General features: G+C 38.6%; 1 protein-coding gene across 2 annotated transcripts; it reads right to left on the reverse strand.

The window, feature by feature from the left end:
* Positions 1-1,811: 1,811 nt before the first annotated feature.
* Positions 1,812-5,773, reverse strand: LOC122058335 (GDSL esterase/lipase At5g03610-like). 2 transcript variants are annotated; one of them, XM_042620979.1, is made up of 4 exons: positions 5,587-5,770; positions 5,237-5,455; positions 2,188-2,757; positions 1,812-2,100 (listed from the first exon to the last, which is right to left on the reverse strand). In XM_042620979.1, exons 1-4 carry the CDS (start codon positions 5,651-5,653, stop codon positions 1,904-1,906), a joined length of 1,053 nt encoding a protein of 350 aa, XP_042476913.1. In that variant the 5' UTR covers positions 5,654-5,770; the 3' UTR covers positions 1,812-1,903. The 2 variants fall into 2 exon arrangements, with proteins under 2 accessions (XP_042476913.1, XP_042476912.1); XM_042620978.1 differs by having other exon boundaries at positions 1,812-2,757; positions 5,587-5,773.
* Between the last annotated feature and the right edge of the window lie 12,850 nt (positions 5,774-18,623).

Genomic DNA, 18,623 nt, shown 5'->3' on the forward strand with positions numbered 1-18,623 from the left:
CTGTCCTATGCCCAAAATGATGACAGGATACACAACACGTAGGCTAATCCTCATATTCTACTACCTGCTTAAAGATAAATAGGTCAACAGAGTTTAGATGTTCCCTCTCAACATAGATTTCATCTACTCGTGGTTGCAAATCATCCACATCAACACAAACCCGCGCGAAGTGTCCAAAGTGCTAGTCTCGAGTACGGTGATCAATTTCTATGGGGTGTCCCATAGCCTTAGCCATAGAGAGGAGTATTTCTTCACCCCAGTACTCTTGAGGAAGACTAGGAAATCTGATCCATGTTAGCCGATTAGTTAGCTCCACCTCATCAGCTTTGAATTATGGCCGCCATCGCTGAAAAAGCAGCAAAAGCCCATCAAACCTTATCAGTCTCTCTTCCATATGGACATCATCTCAGTCTCAGATTGGAAGTGGAATAGAACAAACCCCTTGCCTAAAGATTTGATATGGATAGTCTCCTTTAAATCCCATCCCTGCACCAATGCTCGAACTCTATCCATTGTAGTCACTCAGAAGTTTACCTGACCAAGAAGGGAAAACTGATGTCTCCTAACCTACCTAGCATATGCTTCCTGTGGAATCTTTATTTGAGTCATGTTACCCAACCTAACCGGTGAGGGTAGATTTTCCACCAAATTTAGAGAGCCACTCCCCACCGTTGCAGCATAGGAGCCCCTCCTATCATGCAAGTTTTCTCCCATCGCAGCAGGGCCTGCCCTTTCTTCAATCGGCCGTTCAACAGTAGCAGCAGTAGGAAGAACCGTACCCTACAAGAAGAAGCCACCATCAGCAAAAAAAGATAGGGGTGGAATGCCTCCGGGGATCAGGTGCGCTTCTCCCATGAGGAAAGGATCACTCGGCCATGCCACAGCATTATCCCTCCCATCCAGATCAAGATGGCCATGGTCACCGTCATAAGTATCAGAGTTTCCCTACGGGGAAACCCTAGAATCGTCTTGCATAAACACCTCCTAAAAAACTACTATCTCAATCTGAATCTATTTATCAAATGTTGTATCCAAATCCAACCTGGTATTCAACAAAAATTCAAAAACTGCTATCTTATTCGAATCTATAAGTTCATCAGATGTATGGATATTATCTGATCCAATAAACTATCCGATTAGTAAACCAAGAAAATTATAGGGTTATGGACTTAGGTTCAACCGTTAGGGTTTGGGTTATGAACTTATGACTTTAGGATTAATTATATTGCCAAAATAGCCTAAAAGAGTTTATAATAAGGATAATATAGTAATTTATTATGTATTTTTCAAAAATATTTAATTTATCATATTTTACAATTGGATAATTATTTTTTCTGATATTATCTGGTCTGAAATGGAACTATCCGAATCTGAATCCTAATCCGATTTCAATGGATTCGAATAATGTTTGGAAACAAAAATTCCAAAATTGAAAACCCCGAAACATATTCTCATACGAATCGGATGCGAATTTTCAGCCATCCATCTACATCCCTAGTTTTAACGAATTAGCATCAAAATTCCATATTATACTCATAATGATTCACCCAATTTAAGCTTTATTCTTTTCTAATTCGATTCTTGCAACAATTAAAATAAAATCCAAAGTTTTATCCTTCTCTCTCACCCCACTTGTCACCATTTGTGTGTATGTATGTATATGTTGTACAAAAAAAAAAAATAGGTCTATGCGTGTGTTTTCTCCTTGGAGAGAGTAATTTTATAAATAGACTCAAAATTTCTTCACTCACCAGCTTTATTGTTGTTGGATGAGATTTTTTGGGCACACAAAAGCATTTGAAAAAAAAAACTTGGAAAGAGAGAGAATTAAGGACTATGATTATGGACGTTCACGAGGCAAAGTCATTAGCTTTCAGAAACAGAAACTGAATGGAGTTACGGATTACAGTTGGTATAGAGAAGCTTGCAAAGCTGAATAGACAAAACGCCAACCCGACTGTGAAGGATGAACATCGTCCCAAAAGAATGAAGAGTCAGGGTTCTCGCACACTGTGTACTGCTTTACACCCCTCTCATCCACACTCCCACAAGAGAACTCCTCCTTCATACCCACGCAACAAGGCTTCAATATGCCAATCCCTACACAACAGATACAAATCCCCACATCAGAGCTGGTATTAATTAGTGAGAGAGAGAGAGAGAGAGAGAGAGAGGTTTTGCTTTCACCTTGTGTTTTGAATGTGGACATGAAGGCGCCATAGAGATCAAGGATGTGGAAAGCAGAGTCCTTAGTCTCATTGTTCAACTTTGCTACAGCTTGTTGCATCAGGAGGTTGTGGAGATTGACGGCCGTGTTCTGAGATCCATTACACTGCTGGTAAGAAGAGGTAACTGTGCTCTGAGGAAGACATCCCATGGGCTCTAGAGCTGTAACGGCTATTTTCTTCACTCCCATGTCATGAATTTGTTTTAGGTTCAAAGCCAGTTGATTAATCACCGATGTGATGAAAGCCGGCAGACCCTGGGCAGAGCCACCACGGGCATAATAAGCACCATAATCGTTGCCAGCGAGGGAGACGAGAGCGAGAGAGGAGGCAATGTCGGCGGCGGTGTAGAGTCCGTTATCGTGGACGATGCGTTGGAAGAAGAGGATCTGGGTGGTCATGTTTGGTTCAGGGACAAGCGTCTGGAACACACCCGTCCCTCCGTAAGCGAAGTTCATCCCGTATCTCGCTGTTTTCCTCCCCATCTTCCTCCCTTTGTATGTTACTGGCGACTTTATTCCCATAAATGATGCTGTTTTCAACACATACAAGATTCAAGAAGTATTCATACTTGATTAGCATATCGGCTATTCAAATTTGATTCAATATGTAACGGGCATTTCGTTGTAGTTTCTATATTTTGTGTCCGCCAGTAATTCAGATATTCGTATCTAATTTTATAATGAGTAAGTGTTTCCTATGGGGGAGCTTGACGGGACCAATGGGGGATCAAAATCCTCTGTTTTTCTCAGCATGATGAAGCATCAAATGGGGTGTATATCATATTACATTTCATGGTGGCAGGGTGGCCATTTCACCCCATGTACAAGGAAAAACAGGGATGAAAAAAACAGAGGATTATTTTCCACCAATGGGAGGGCATGATGAAGCATCAAATGGGGTGTATATCATATTACATTTCATGGTATCATTTCAACAAAAACAATACAAGTTAATATAAATTACTCCTACATTATAAAATATAATAGAATATGTGACAGAGTTAGAATATATATTATTGCATATTTAGAATATATATTATTGCATATTTATCTATGACTTGAAATTATAACCTGACCCATCCATGGGTTGCACAGACGGTTAGGGCGAATTGGGGATTATGTGGATAAGCGCACAGTCTCAGGTTCGATTTCCCATCTGTGCATCTTTGATTTAAGTGGAGACCGTGATGATGGGTTGTTGTGCTAGTCTTCCCGAGAATTAGTCAACAAATGGGTTTGGGACCAATATATATATATATATATATGTATATATGGTGTCTATCAATCATGCTTTACCTAGTTCAGTATTGTGGGGGAAGCTTTGGCTATTCAACTGAGTCTCAAGGCTGCTATTGAAGATAAGGGCCTTCGGCAGCTTACCTTCTACTCAGATTGCTAAGTGGGGATTCATTTCTTCCTTAATGAGTACTTGTCACCTCCAATTGAGGTCTCTATAGTTTTGGTGGATATTAGGAGTCCTTATGTTTCCTTAATACCTACACCTTCTATTTTGTAAATAGATAAGGGAATTTTTATGCCTATAAAATCTCTAAATGGGATTTGCTCTACCCTCACTTGATTATTCGGAGATACTTCTTGGTATCATTTTTCTTTATTTCTGTTCACAAAAACAGTTTTGATTGCATTTGGTATCATTTATGGAACTTTTTCTATTTTAAAAAAATTGATAGAACACAAAAACAAAAAAGAGATCAAGAGTTATTTATGTGTTTTGGCCAAAATTGATTTAAGTTATTTTCACGTTGAACTTTAATGAGCATGTGCTTAAAGTCCCAATATGGAGAGGTAAAGTAATCATTTGCTTTGCAATTAGAAATCCAAGCCCTTTGCCCCCCCCTCTTCTTCGGTCCAAAGTGGATAAAGATAATTATAAAGATGGGTGAAGGAAATATCTCTTCACCTATTTCTTCAAAAAGCCATTTTGCACATAGGGATACCAAACTATTTCTAACAAAAAACCATTTTTATGTTTTGATAAAAACTAATTTTATTAATAATTTTTATTAAATAGATAAAAATCAAAAAAAAAAAAAATTGATAACAAAGAGGGTCAAAGCATTTAGCATTATTTTCACCTTTGAACACTGCAACTTAAAAATGCCCCCTCGTGGGGTTTTAGAAGAATTTAAAATTTAAATTAGTGCTAAAATTACATCAATTTTGCGTGAGTCTGATAACTTGTTTGAGGTTTAAGGGAGTCTTTTATAATCCACCAACAAGGGAATTTGGACATCTAACCTCATACATAAATAGATAGCACAAGTCAAAACCACCGTTACTACAATTTGCGCACAATTATGCATCAAATCTCCCACAGTATATGAAAATCTAACGTCAAGAGTCAAAACAGGCGAGCTATCACGCAATGGGAAAGTATGAAATACAATAAGGCAACAAAATGTCGAAACATTTAAAATGAGAGCCAATCAGATTATATCACGAGAATAATTTTCATACGGACTATAATCCACACAGATGGAATCCACCTCCAAGTGACTCAGTCTGTGTGGATCCACGCTCATGTCTGGATCCCATATACTAAAAAAAAAAAAAAAAAAAAAAAAAAAAAAAAAAAAAAATTCTCAAAACATATTTGAGGAACAAAAGCAAAAGCAATCAATCATGGAGGTCTATAAGCAGGTGAGAAGCACTAAGAAGTTAAAAATAAGAAGAAAGAGAGTGTGGACGATGAAAGGTGTAGGAAGAAACACGCAAAAACAGAAAAGTGATACAACCAAAGAAAGCAATGGACAACAGCTCTTTCAAGACCCCACCTACTTTACGACTCGACACTCGTGAGAGAGAGAGAGAGAGAGAGAGGGTGATGTTAGGTTGCCCTTCGGACCCATCTGGCAGTCATGCAAAACCCACAAAGCTAAAGCAAAACCATTACTTTGAACAGAAAAGAGGAAAGGATAAAGAAAGACAGAGAAGGTAAAGTGAATAAAGATAAATAAGAAGGGGGTAGAGAGAGAGAGAGAGAGATACCTAGATAGTCGGTAAGGACGCGGCCGTCGGAAAAACGACCAGCTGGTTTACCGGGAAAAGTGATTCCATACGGTGGCTTCCAAGAACTTGATACTGATTTCCCGATATTCCCTGTGTCTGCGTAAGAGTCTCCGAACACAAACATCTTTGAAAGCCCAAGACCTCCTTGCTGAACATTTTGTTGGAGATGTTGAGCTGAACTTTGAAACCCTTGGATTCCTATAAAAACAACAATTAGGAAGTAGGGGGATTAGGTAAACAAGTCATGAATGTATACAATCTCCACAAAAGTAGTAATCCATGAAGACGGAAGAAGAAAGAATTCATGATCTCTGCTCTATTGTTCTTACCAGTTAGAAGATTGAACAAGCAGATCAGATCAAAGAAGATGGGAACCAGAACCTTCTTTTTCCCCATTAGAGGTTCTAGAGGAGCAATGAATAATGATGGGAGAGAGTCAGGAACAGAGAGGCCGCGGATAGATTTGAGACACAAGAATATTCGTATTCAAACCAGATGTTCAGATGGGATCGAGTGATGATTGCTTTATATGAGTGGAATTAATTTGCTTTTGTCCGTCCACAGTTACTTTTGGATTTTTAGTTTTAATAATTCAATAAACTGAATTTCCAAAAAGGACCCTTCCATGTCGACGGTATGCAACTTACATGGAAGGGAAAAAAGTGAATTTGGATCCATTTCTATTTTACTTTCATATGTACCTTTTTTTTTTTTTTTTACATGTGTTGAATCTTTATATTTACCAAATAAATTAGTGTTGAATCCTCATATGTACATTTAGGTGAACGTGCATGTATACAATTTAAACTCAAAAATGTTTACCATTTATAACATGCACGATGAACATCGTTAAATCTAAACCTATGAATAAATGGCATGTGTTCAATAATACAACATGCATTCGACTAAACATTTAGTAAAAGGGCATGTTCAGCAAGAACATCCTTATACCATTTAATTATTATATACCAAAAATTCTGTCAAAAAATAAAATTATACATACCAAAATTATAATACAAAAATCATCTTAACATAATATAATATTACATAAAGAAATTTTTGAATTTAACCCATACGAATAAGAGCTGGAATCTTTGGAAATTTTTGATACATTACCGTCGAAGAAATAGATTAGATTGATGGCTCCTCTCTCTCTTTCTTGGGGGGATCATCCTTTCTACCCCCATCCCACCCCTATTAATGACCCTATGATTAAATTTACATCACAAGCTTGACCTATAAATTTGAAAGTCGAACATCTTTTTATATGAAGAATGCATCCGTGACATAATCTGTGAAGATAAAAGAAAACATTTAGGTTTGTTGGTTAAAGTAAAATAGAAATTGATTACAAATCCTTCCTCCATGTGAGGTAAAGTGAAAGTTAGGTAGTAAAGCCTCTCATATGAAATGGCATTGCTTGTTCATTTACTTCGTTAAATAATATGGTGTGACAGTAGAGGCTTTGAAGGTGAGTGGCCAAAACTTGGTTCTTCTAAAGAGTGGAAGTGGTTGGAGAATTCAAGGAGGGAAGCATTAAATTAAGAAGGTGTAGCCGTGAAGAGATAGGAGTCTTCCAAGGGTGGAAGAGGAGTCTGATAAAAGGAGAGATGAGTAATCCATATCTTGGTAGTGATGATGAAAGTGAGCATTCTAGATGTCAGGATTGAAGTGAGAGTCTAAGGGGTACAACATATGCATGGACTACTAAATATAGGGGTGAAACAAGACCAGGTTTCTTAAGACTCTAACTCAACCCTATGTCCTCAAAATTCAACCCAAGCCCAATGAACACTGTCGGGTTCATGTTCAGGCCCAACCCAACCCATCCCTAATTGACCCTATAAGGGCCAGGTTGGGTCGAGCTGGGTTGGGGTGGGTTGGGTTGACCTTGGTTTCTGCAATGGTTGGATTAACCTTGATTGACTTGTTTTCATTCATATCTTATACGTTAAAAATTATAGAAAAATGAAATACCAATGAGAGTCCTAAATTCTAATATTAAATTTAGGGATAAATTTTGGGTTGGGTTGGGTTGGGTTGGGTCGGGTTGGGCACGGGTTGAGTTAAATTTTGGGTCAGGTTGGGTTGGGTTGGGTTGGGCCAGGCTGAGGCCTCAACCCGAGCCCAACCCAACCCTGGGCCTCAGCCCGGCCCAACTCGATCCTGACCCAGGGTTGGGGTTTTTCAACCCTAACTCGTCCTCAGGGTCAGAAAACTTGGCCCAAGCCCTATTCTGGTTCAGGGCGGGGTCTGGTTGTCAGGGCCAAACTTTCACCACTAACTAATGAGGGTCCACGTAATGAGAAGCTAGTGTTACAGAAATGAAAGTATATACTAGCCAGCTTTGGTGTTGGAATAATATCATAAGGATTGTACAATTTGTCTAGTATTGATTCTTTGTTGAACAATGGATGTTAGTTGTTGACGGAGGTGGTATTTACCTCTATTAGTGGAGTTGTAGATCTTACTTCTTGTTGATGGCCATGCCGAAGGTGGGAATGAGATCCTACATTTTTAAATCCCTCTATTTTTTATTTATTTATTTATTTATTTTGTGTATCTAGTGTCTTTTAATATTTTTTTTTTTTTAACTCGAATATGATCTAGGACCGAGGGAAGCCCCTAAAATTTTGTTAAGCATAAGGCAAACATTTAAGAATTACACAGGGGGAGACATAACCCGCCTAACCCTAGCCCTGAAGGAAATCAACACTCCCTTAGACTCACCAGAAAACCATAAAACACAAAAGGAATTATAATTTGAACACTGGCATACCAGCTTTGTCTTCTCGAACAATCATACTTAAACCCCTTGGGGATATTCTGGTTAGCATCGAACAACCCGTTAGTAGAAGCTTCACATGCCAAAGTAGCTAGCCAATCAGCAGCTCGGTTGCTTTCATGAAACAAAAAAGAGATTTGTGCATCAGGAGAGTGGCAACAAGAGAGGACTTCCTGAAACCAACACCAACAACTCCACAAATTGCAATTTCACTTAAATACACAGTGAACAATATAGGGTAGTCTAAGTTAAAATAAAACCAAACGCAGGCCATCCCTTAACACTCTCAATTATGCCACTAAATTGGACCACACTCCATAATAATTATGAAAGGCCGCAATGACCTTACCTTCGCTGTCATGAATGATGCCTCCACCTCCACTATTTCCCAGGTTTTCCTTACTAGCGCTATCAATATTGAGCTTGACCGCATTAAATGGAGGACAACCGTAAATAGGAATAGGAACTTTTTGAAAAACAATTGGGGGGTTAAACTGAAGAACCTGTAATATAACTCTCCCTCATAGAATTATATTTTCTGAAATTTGAAGGGAAGGAAAGCTCTGGAAAGCACATTTTCAGCCTTTCAATAATTGTAACGGCAGTACGAGGGTTGTCACCATGCCTTCTATTTCTCTCATGCCACAACTCCCACACAATTATTGACAGTAACAACCCTCTAATGAAGCCAAAAAGGTCCTTCATATTCCTATGAAATTGCCAAAATAATATTCGACTACTCATAGTTTGGGTGGCAATAATTTCGACATCAACCAAATTTTCAAAGAAATTCCAAACCGAGTTTGTTCCTACCACAATAACAAAATGAATCGAAGATTCTCTCCACGGATCCCTGCAACAAAAGCATCTCGAGGACAAGGGAATATCACATCTTCACCAAAGAATCATCAGTTGGGATACTCCCATTAAAGATTTGCTAGGAGAAGAAGCCAATCTTAGGAAGAAGATGACGACTCCACAACCATTTGGAGTAGAAAAATTTCGGAGCCTGGATTCTATCCTCATTCCATGCTGACTTAGTAGAAAAATGACACGGAGACATCTGCAAAGACAACCACTTCAGAGTTGATCTTAACTGACCCTAGTGGGGAAGACCAGACACATGATTTTTTGCAGAAGGATGTTGAACATGGCAAAGAGGGGAAGCAATTGTTTGAAGGAAATCAGCAAAGGAGTTTTTAGATTTATGAATTACCTCCTCAAGAGAGAATACCACCATGTTGCGAACTGAAAAATTTCTCTCCTTCCAAATTTACAAACAAAAGAAGGAGGCGAGGCTAGCAACCAACTTAGCCTGGGGCTAGTAAGAAGGGGGCAAACTCTACGAAGAATCAATACAGCCTTCCAAACCTTTAGGAGGGATCACATCATCCCGAATCGACATCGGAGAACCAAACCAAATTGCCTTTGCGAAAGGGTAGGAGACAAGGACATGAAGGGTCATCTCAAGAACATCACCACACCTAGCATAAACTGCATCTAACCGCCTTTGGAAGCCCTCCCCAACGGTAACACCATTAGCACAATAGCGCCAAAGAAATGAACAGATCTTAGAGAGAGCCTTGATCCTCTAAATGAATTTCCAGGTCTCATCCTGAATTCTTTGGTAACCGTGGGAGGAAGAAGACAATAGCATTAAACCAAGAAAGGTTGTCCATGTGATTTGAAGCAAGATGATAAGCTCTCTTAACTGAGAAACTCCACTACAACCTTCACCCCAAATGAGCCGGTCTTCACAGTCCATAATACTAAGAGGGATGCTCAAGGTGGCCTCTTAGACATAGATAGGGAAAGTGGACCCCAGTTTCAACAACGATTCGGATAATTAATAATATTTGAGACTCAATCCAAGGAACAAACAAGGAGCTTGAAGGGAGAAATCATGTGATTAACTAGAGAAGGGACCCAACAGTCTTCTCAATTATTCATCGAATGGTTATTACCAATCTTCCAAACTAGCCCCGAGGCAAATAGATCTCTAATTTTCGAGAATACTATGCCAAGTCCAAAAGGGGGAAGAAATAACTATAGCTTCAAGAATAGAAGATCAAGGGAAGTAGATAGCCTTCATAAACTTGGTCCAAAGAGTGGGCAGAATTGAGATGTCTAAGAAACAATTTGGTTTTGTGCCAGGAAGATCCACGACAGAAGCTATCTACCTCTTAGAACACTTATGAAAGTTTATAGAGAACACAAAAAAGACCTCCATATGATCTTTATTGACTTAAAGAAAGCCTATGACAGAGTACCTAAAAAGTTAATTTGGCATGTACTACGGAAGAAAAGGGGTTCCAATGTCTTGGTGGATATAATTAAGGATATATATGAGGGAGTGGTGACGAGGGTCAAAACATGCGAAAGCCAAAGTAGGAATTTCTCAATTATAGTTGGATTACATCAAGGATCTTTCCTAAGCCCTTACTTGTTCTCACTCATTATGGATGAGTTGACGAAACACATCCAAGATTAGGTATCGTCACTGACGATATTGTACTCATAGATGAGACTGTGGAAGTGATTAACACTAAGCTGGAAATTTGGAGATCAAGCTTAGAGTCAAAAGTTTTTATGATAAGTAGAATGAAGACATAATATATGATGTGTCCCTTTAGTTAGGCTAGGAGGGGTGATGAGGTTGTGAATCTGGCAGTCCAGAAACTACCACAGAGAGACTATTTTAAATACTTGGGGCCAATCACTAACAAAGAAGGAGATATAGAGGATGATGTATCCCACAAGATTAAAGTGGGATGGGTGAAGTGAAGAAGTGCATCTAGAGTGTTGTGAGACAAACGTATGATGATTAACTCAAAGGAAAATTTTACATGACAGTAATACGATTGGCTATGACTTATAGAGCTAAGTATTGGGTAGTCAAGAAGAGTAATTTGAATAAGCTGGGGGCAGCAAAGATGAGGATGTTATATGGGATGTGCAGCAAGAGCAAGAGGGATAGAGTAAAAATTAAGTATCTTAGCCAGTCAAACACTTATTGAGATAGTATGGTCATGTTCAACGGAGATTTATGGATGTCCCAGTCAAGAAAAGTGACCAGATTCATATTGAGGGTTCCAAAAGAGATAGGGCTAGACCTAAAATGACTATTGACGAAGTGGTAAGGAAAGAATTGAAAGTGGTTGGGTTAGAGTCTAGTATGATCACAGATAGACCTATGGGGAGGACAAAGACCTGCATAGCCGACCCCTTATAGGGGATGTTTCTAGGATTTAAATCCTCTGTTATTCTTGATCTTATAAATCTTGTGTTATTCTACCTACAGAATGTGACAAGTGGCAACGCTGAGGTCAACGGTCCAAATCTGGAGAGAGAGGATGGTGCTACCAGACTGGTTTAGGTACCGATTAAACCGGATTGAACCGAGTTGCAACAACCCAACCCAACCCATATACAAGTGTTTGATTTGAAATCTAATTTTACTCTTCTTCTTCTTTCTTCTCCCTTTGTTATCTCTCTTACATGCTCCCTGTTACTTTATTCTTCTTCTTCTCACTCTGTTCTCTCTCTATCTCTTCTTCTCTCTTTGTTATCTTTCTTTTCTTTTGGTCTCTGTTATAACACCTCCATTGTAAGGATATCGAACTGCAAGTGTGATTCGAATAGAAACCATTGATCACTCAGAAGCTTGGTTATGGTTTGATTCTCATCTCATTGCTACGTTAGTGTGATTCGAATGGCAACCATTGATCATTCATTCTCGTCTCCAAAGAAAATTTATTTGAAGACAATCCTTTCCTATGTGGTTCACGCAAAGAACCTTTCGCTGAATTTTCCTTTTTATACCAGAAACATGAGCTCAAACAAAAGGATACTTTGCAAGTAGGGATAATTTCTAAATTTATTTTATTCACCTCAAGAGGATGAGGGGAAAAATGGGTCCACTTTAAGAAAAATAGAACCTAACCATAATCTACATCTTACACATACTCTTCAAGTTAACCTAAAAGAAGATCACAATTCAATTTCAAACATAAGCCGTCTAAAAAATTAAGCACCAAAATAAGCCAATTGAATATCTTTTATTTGCATCCAAAGAAACTAGTCCAAACATGAATATCTTGAATTTGACTTAAAAGAGTCAACTATGCACTACATTCCGAATAAATGATGAAACTAGTCCATTTAGCGATTCATACACATGTGAAGAAATTTCTAGTTTGGTCAATCTCTATGGAATAAAGATGAACCAAAACAATTGCACAATTTCCCAAATCCGCTAGAAAAAGAGAAATTTCACATATATCACCAATATCATCATAAAAAAGACATCATCTAGAAAATCAAAACTTCTGAAACTCAAATCAAAGAACTTAATTCCTTCCATGAAATAAAATAGATGAGAAAACGGTAAAAGCAGATGAGGAACAAGCCGAGTTCAAATTGAAGTATTTTGTAGCAGCAAATAAGTTATGGCACTTAGCAGATTTGCACGGAGTTAACTGGTACGTGAAGAGTTTCTCCTTTTTTCCCTATCTTGAAGGAGTAGATTAAGACAAGAAAAATAAGGAACAATAGTGAATTACATGGCTAATTAGGAGGGGCCAACCTCAATCTCAAGAGAGAATTTAGGTGTTCAAATCATGCGTAGCTCTTCTCTATTCCATAGTAAATAGGTTCCAACATATTACAAGAGAAGGTGCTTATAACCTACCATAACTCCTACCTCCCACATTCCTTATCTGCCCACTACTTACCACCACTCCATAGTAATTTTACCAATTACTAAATATACACGACCATGTCGCAGAGGACACTTACACATGTGATAACAGACACAACCACCTACACATGCGATAATAAACACTACCACTTACACATGTGATAATAACACTACTATTTATACATGCAATAATATAGGGAATATATACATAGCAGCTAGATACATAACAAATACTCCCCGATAAAATCAGTCTTGTCCCCAAGAACCAAAGAAGGAAACTGCATCGTTATCACCTCAAAATTCTCCCATGTCACCTCGGGAGGAGACATTCCTTGCCAAAGGATCAAGACTTGGGGAGTTTTCTTGTGAACTCGAGAACTCAAAACAATATGTGGCTTAGCATATAGCTCATCTCCTTCTCCCACAACTGCTAGTAATTCACCCTAGACTGGTTGATTATTTCCCAATGTCTTCTTAAGCAATGAAATATGAAGGACAGGATGGATACAAGATCCTTCCGGTAATAGTAACTTAACCTTCCCCATTCATTGGAGAACTTGGAAAGTGCCATAGAATCAGGGAGCCAGCTTCTGATTTTTCTTTAAAAAAATACCACTGCTAATATGGATGAAGTTTAAGATAGACCCAATCCCCAATTACAAACTCACGTTCCTTATGATGGCAGTCATAGACTTGTTTCATCCTATTTTGTGTCTCAGATAAAACAGGTCATAATTCCTTGAGTTTCTGGTCTCTCTCCATTAGTTGTTTCTCCATAGCTTCAACCTTAGCAGTTCCCCGAACATAAGTGAGTAATGTTGGCAGTGGCCTCCCGTATACCACTTCGAAAGGCGTACTCTTAATTGCTGAATGCCAGCTAGTATTATAACAATACGTAGCCTAAGAAATCCAATCACTCCAATTTTTTGGATGATTACCTGAAAAAAAATGGAGATACATCTCCAATATTTTGTTCACAATCCTCGCTTTGCTCATCTGTTTGAGGGTGATAAGCTGAGCTCATGTTGAAGCTTGTGCCATTGAGACGGAACAACACTGCCTAGAAATTATGGGTGAATATAGGATCTCTATTACAAACACTAGATTTAGGAAGGCCATACAACTTGAACACATTGTTGAAGAAAACTTGAGCAACCCCAGTCGTAGTGAAGGGGTGTGTTAAGGGAAGGAAATGGGTATACTTAGATAGTCGATCCATAATGACAACGATTTCCATTCTTCCTTTAGAATTTGATAGTCCTTCTAACGAAGTCCATGGATATATCTTCCCAAATTTCCTCTGGAATAGGGAGTGGTTGTAACAACCCTACAGGAGCAGTTTATTCTATTTTGTGCCTTTGGCAAGTGTCACAATGGGAAATATAGACAAGGATGGAGCACCGCAGCTCTGGCCAACAAAATGTAGACTTAAGTCAATGAAAGGTCTTATAAAAACCCTCGTGTGTACTCCCTTGGTATTGGCCAATATTATCAGAAATTAAAGGAGAGTCCTTGGGGAGATAAATTCAGGTATTATAAAAAATTACCCCTTCTTTTTCTCCCCAAGGGCCAATAGCCTCTCCATCACGACTTTCCTGCAGTAGTTGGTGTCCCTGTGACATAGCTTGTACATCCTCTTTGATAGCAGTTATCCAATCAGACATTGGATGGGATATAGTTGCCAAGCAGGAAGTCGGTTCCTCCTTTTCCTCATCGTCATTCTCTTCTGAATAACGCATCCGCAACTAGGTTCTCCTTCCCCTTCTTATACTCCTCTATAAAATCATAACTCATAAGTTTGAAAAGCCATTGTTGCTGAGCAGGAGTGGTTATCTTTTGATTCCATAGGTATTTCAAACTCTTCTGATCATTACGTACAATAAACCGCCTCCCTATAAGATAGGAATGCTACTTTTTAACTGTCATAACAAGTGCCAAAACCTCCTTCTCATAAGCAGATAACATGAGATTGTTACCTTGTAGTACATGACTAAAAAGGGCTATTGGTTGATTTGTACTAATACTGTTCCCACTCCCATTCCACAAGCATCACATTCAACTATAAAGTCGTTAAAAAAAATAGGTAGTGCCAATATCGGAGCTCGGGTCATAGCAGTTTTTAACTTTTCAAATGCCATCTCAGTAGTTGGATTCCACTTGAATTGATTCTTCTTAAACGTCTGTGTGAGTGGATGTGTTGTTTTCTATAATTCTGGATGAATTTATTGTAATAGCCAGTTAATCCAAGGAATCCTCTCATAGCTTGAACCATTTTAGTCTTTGGCCAATTCACCATCAATGCAATCTTGTCGAGATTAACCGCCACTCCATCTTTAGAAATTATATAGCCTAAATAATGAACTTGTTGCTGGCCGAATTCACACTTCTTAACAAATAATTGATGGCTTTTGAGTGTGGATAAAGTGAGTTTGAGGTGCACCAAATGCTCTTCCCAAGTAGAACTATAGACAAGAATATCATCAAAAAATACTAGAATAAATTTATGAAGATATTCCTTGAATACCTGATTCATCAAAGATTGGAAGGTTGATGACGCGTTAGTAAGCCCGAAAGGCATTACTAAAAATTCATAGTGGCCGTGATGGGTTCTGAACGTCGTTTTCTCGATATCCTCCAGCATGACCCGTACTTGATGATATCCCCACTGTAGATCCAATTTAGTGAAAAATTTGGCACCATGAAGTTCATCAATTAACAGCATAGGAAATCGATTCTTGATCATCATTTTATTTAAGGTCCGATAGTCCATGCACATGCGCCAAGTGTCATCATGCTTTTTCACCAAAATAATAGGAGATGAATAGGGACAGTTACTTGGCTAGATAATTTCAGTTAGAGCATGACGTTGACCAGTTTCTCGATCTCCTTCTTTTGGAAGAGTGGATATCGATAAGCTTTGAGACACATAGGATGACTATCCACTTTTAATGGATCCGATGATCTTGAAGCCTAGTTGACGGCAGCCCCCCTTGGTTCTTCAAATACATCATCAAATGTCCTAAGTAGTTGTTGCGTAGCAAGAGATGTGGGCCCACCTTGTTGTAATGGAATTGAAACTGTTAACAAATATAGGTGGAGCAATACACCTTGCTTGCACTTCTTTGTGTCACGATTAGGATCCTCTATTGCCTTATCTTCTTTGACCATAATCCCATTCAAAACCAAATCCTTTTCTCTAGCTTTAAATTTCATGAATGGATTTGAAAAATCCTACAAAATAGGGACCAACTTCCTCAACCAATGGGTACCCAACACCACATCATAACCCTCCAATGGTAGAAGGAAGAAATCTACCTCAATCGGAACTCCTTGGAGCATTAATTTTACATTGGAGCAAACTCCCGGACTAGCCAACCTCTCACCAGAAGCTACTATAACCTAAAAAAGTTAGTCATTTGTTGAACTAATCCCTACTTTTTTTGCCAGCCTTTCACTCATAAAGTTATGATGCTTCCTGAATTGATTAGGATAACCACAACTACTTGATTTAAGCTTCTTGTTACCCGCATAGTTTTAGGGGCCTTATAACTTAAACTGCATGTAGAGATATTTCTAGTATGTTAAGTACTTTGTGCGTCTCCTCTCCTTCTTGCTCCAAAGTTGTTTCTTTTTCTTCCTCTTCATAGAAGCCTTTAATGACAAATAGTTTTTTGCACCGGTGGCCTAGTACAAATTGCTCATTATAATTGTAACAGAGCCCTTTTGCTCTCCTATCTTGCATCTCCTTAGTGGTGAGCCTTGTAGTAGGTAGACTAGAAACATTGGTTGAAGTCTCCGTGGAGTATGTAGTAAACTTACAGTTCCCAAAGGGAAGAACATCACACATCTGAGAAACATTACGTGACTCATATAAACAAGCCAAACCAATAGCGACTAAGAGGGTAGTTGGTCGACCTACCAATACATCAGCCCTTATATTGTCTTTGTGTCCACTAACGAAATAGCTTACCTGCCTATTAGGAGGAATTTTTTGTCCAACCTTGGATAACAAGTTTTTGAAATTCGCCTGATATTCTCGTACAATCCCCATCTACTGCAACTTGGCCATTTCCCCAAAAAAGTCTTGGAACTAGGAAGGACCAAATCACTGGTGAATTCCATCATAGAATGCACTCCACGAAACATCTCTTTCATCTTGTTTAAATAATTGATACCATAATTGTGCATCGTCCTCCTAATAGAATGATGCAAGTGCTACCCTCTCTTCTTTAGGAGTCTGATGGAAATCAAAAAATTGCTCTACCTTGCACACCTAATTGGTAGTATCCTCATCTCCCGTATAATGAGGGAAATCGAGTTTAATCAATTTAGGGGTATAGGTCTGTTGTGTAGAAGCAGTTATGTTGGGTCAAATTGGAGAAGAGGTGTTCTGTCTCACATTTTGTATGGAAGCCCTGGAATTTTTCTCCAGTTTCTAACTCAACATGTAAAGGCTAAGAAACAGTTTTCTCAAAGAACTCATTAAGCCTTGTAAGGATATCCTATTGTGCATTGAGTTTGGAAATAATCTCTTACTATCCAATGTTAAGGTTACTTACCTCTTCCTCAAGTCTTTCCACCCTATTGTCCGTATCCTTGCTCTGATACTAGGCTGGTAATTGCAGAGTTTCTCCTTTTTTTCTTATCTTGTAGGAGTAGATTAAGACAAGAAAAAAAAAAAGAACAATAGTGAATTGTGTAGCTAATTAGGAGGAGGGGCCAACCTCAATCTCAAAAGAGAATTTACGTGTTCAAATCATGCACAACTCATTTCCATTCTATAGTAAATAGGTTCCAACAGATTACAAGATGAGGTGGTTATAACCTACCATAACTCTTACCTCCCACGTTCCTTATTTGGCCACTACTTACCACCACTACATAGTTGTTTCACCAATAATTAAATACATATGACACTGTCGCACAAAACACTTACACATGTGATAACAGACACTTGATAATAGACACAAATACCTACACATGCGATAATAAACACTACCACTTACACACGCGATAATAACACTACTATTTACAAGTGCGATAATACAGGGACTATACACAGCCGCTAGGTATGTAACATTAACAATGGTACTTTTCTTCCCCCCTTGTGTATGTGTGTGTGTGTGTGTCAGAGAGGAGAAAGAGAGAGAGCACCAGGAACCTCCTCGGAAAACCCAAGTTGCAGAGTTTGAGGCTACGTCCTTACTCTCCTGTGACTGAAAGAGAGAGAAATAAGACAGGAGATTGACGACCTCACTTGTAACTAGACGGTGTTCACAGTCGATTGCTAGTTGTGGTGAACAAAGTGAAAAGAAGAAGAAGAAGAGTAAAGTAACAGAGAGCATGTAAGAGAAATAACCGAGAGAGAAGAAAGAAGAAGAAGAATAAAGTTAGATTTCAAATCAAGCACTTGTATATGGGTTGGGTTGGGTTGTTGCAACTTGGTTCGTTCCGGTTTAATCGGTACCTAAATCTGTCTAGTAGCACCATCCTCTCTCTCTAGATCTGGACTATCCACCTCAGCATTGTCACTTGTCACATTTTGCAGGTAGAATAACACAAGAATTATAAGACCAAGAATAACAAAGGATTTAAATCCATGTTCCTAGGATGCGCAAGAATTATAAGATCAAGAATAACAAAGGATTTAAATCCATGTTCCTAGGATGCCTTTTTATTTTTACTGCTAAAATATACATCTTTTATCATCTCTCACTTCATTATTACACTTCTTGTATCATATATTTCTCATTTTAATGATCATAGTGGATTCATATAATCAACCCCATTTAGTTGGGATAAAGTTACGGTGAATGTTGTTATCGGTCAGAAGGAGGCCTTTTATTCTTCTCAAACTTAGTAAACAGAGTCAAGTACTTGAC

The sequence above is a fragment of the Macadamia integrifolia genome, chromosome 12 (genome assembly GCF_013358625.1).
Source record: "Macadamia integrifolia cultivar HAES 741 chromosome 12, SCU_Mint_v3, whole genome shotgun sequence".
Taxonomy (NCBI): Eukaryota; Viridiplantae; Streptophyta; class Magnoliopsida; order Proteales; family Proteaceae; genus Macadamia; species Macadamia integrifolia.

What these genes read in the sequence shown, in the direction of transcription:
- LOC122058335 (XM_042620978.1), bottom strand. Translation starts at nt 5,653, where the DNA reads ATGGGGAAAAAGAAGGTTCTGGTTCCCATCTTCTTTGATCTGATCTGC. An exon ending in CTTGTTCAATCTTCTAACTG is followed by an intron (nt 5,456 to 5,586) that starts GTAAGAACAATA and finishes TTGTTTTTATAG; the next exon opens with GAATCCAAGGGTTTCAAAGT. An exon ending in CGTCCTTACCGACTATCTAG is followed by an intron (nt 2,758 to 5,236) that starts GTATCTCTCTCT and finishes TGTTGAAAACAG; the next exon opens with CATCATTTATGGGAATAAAG.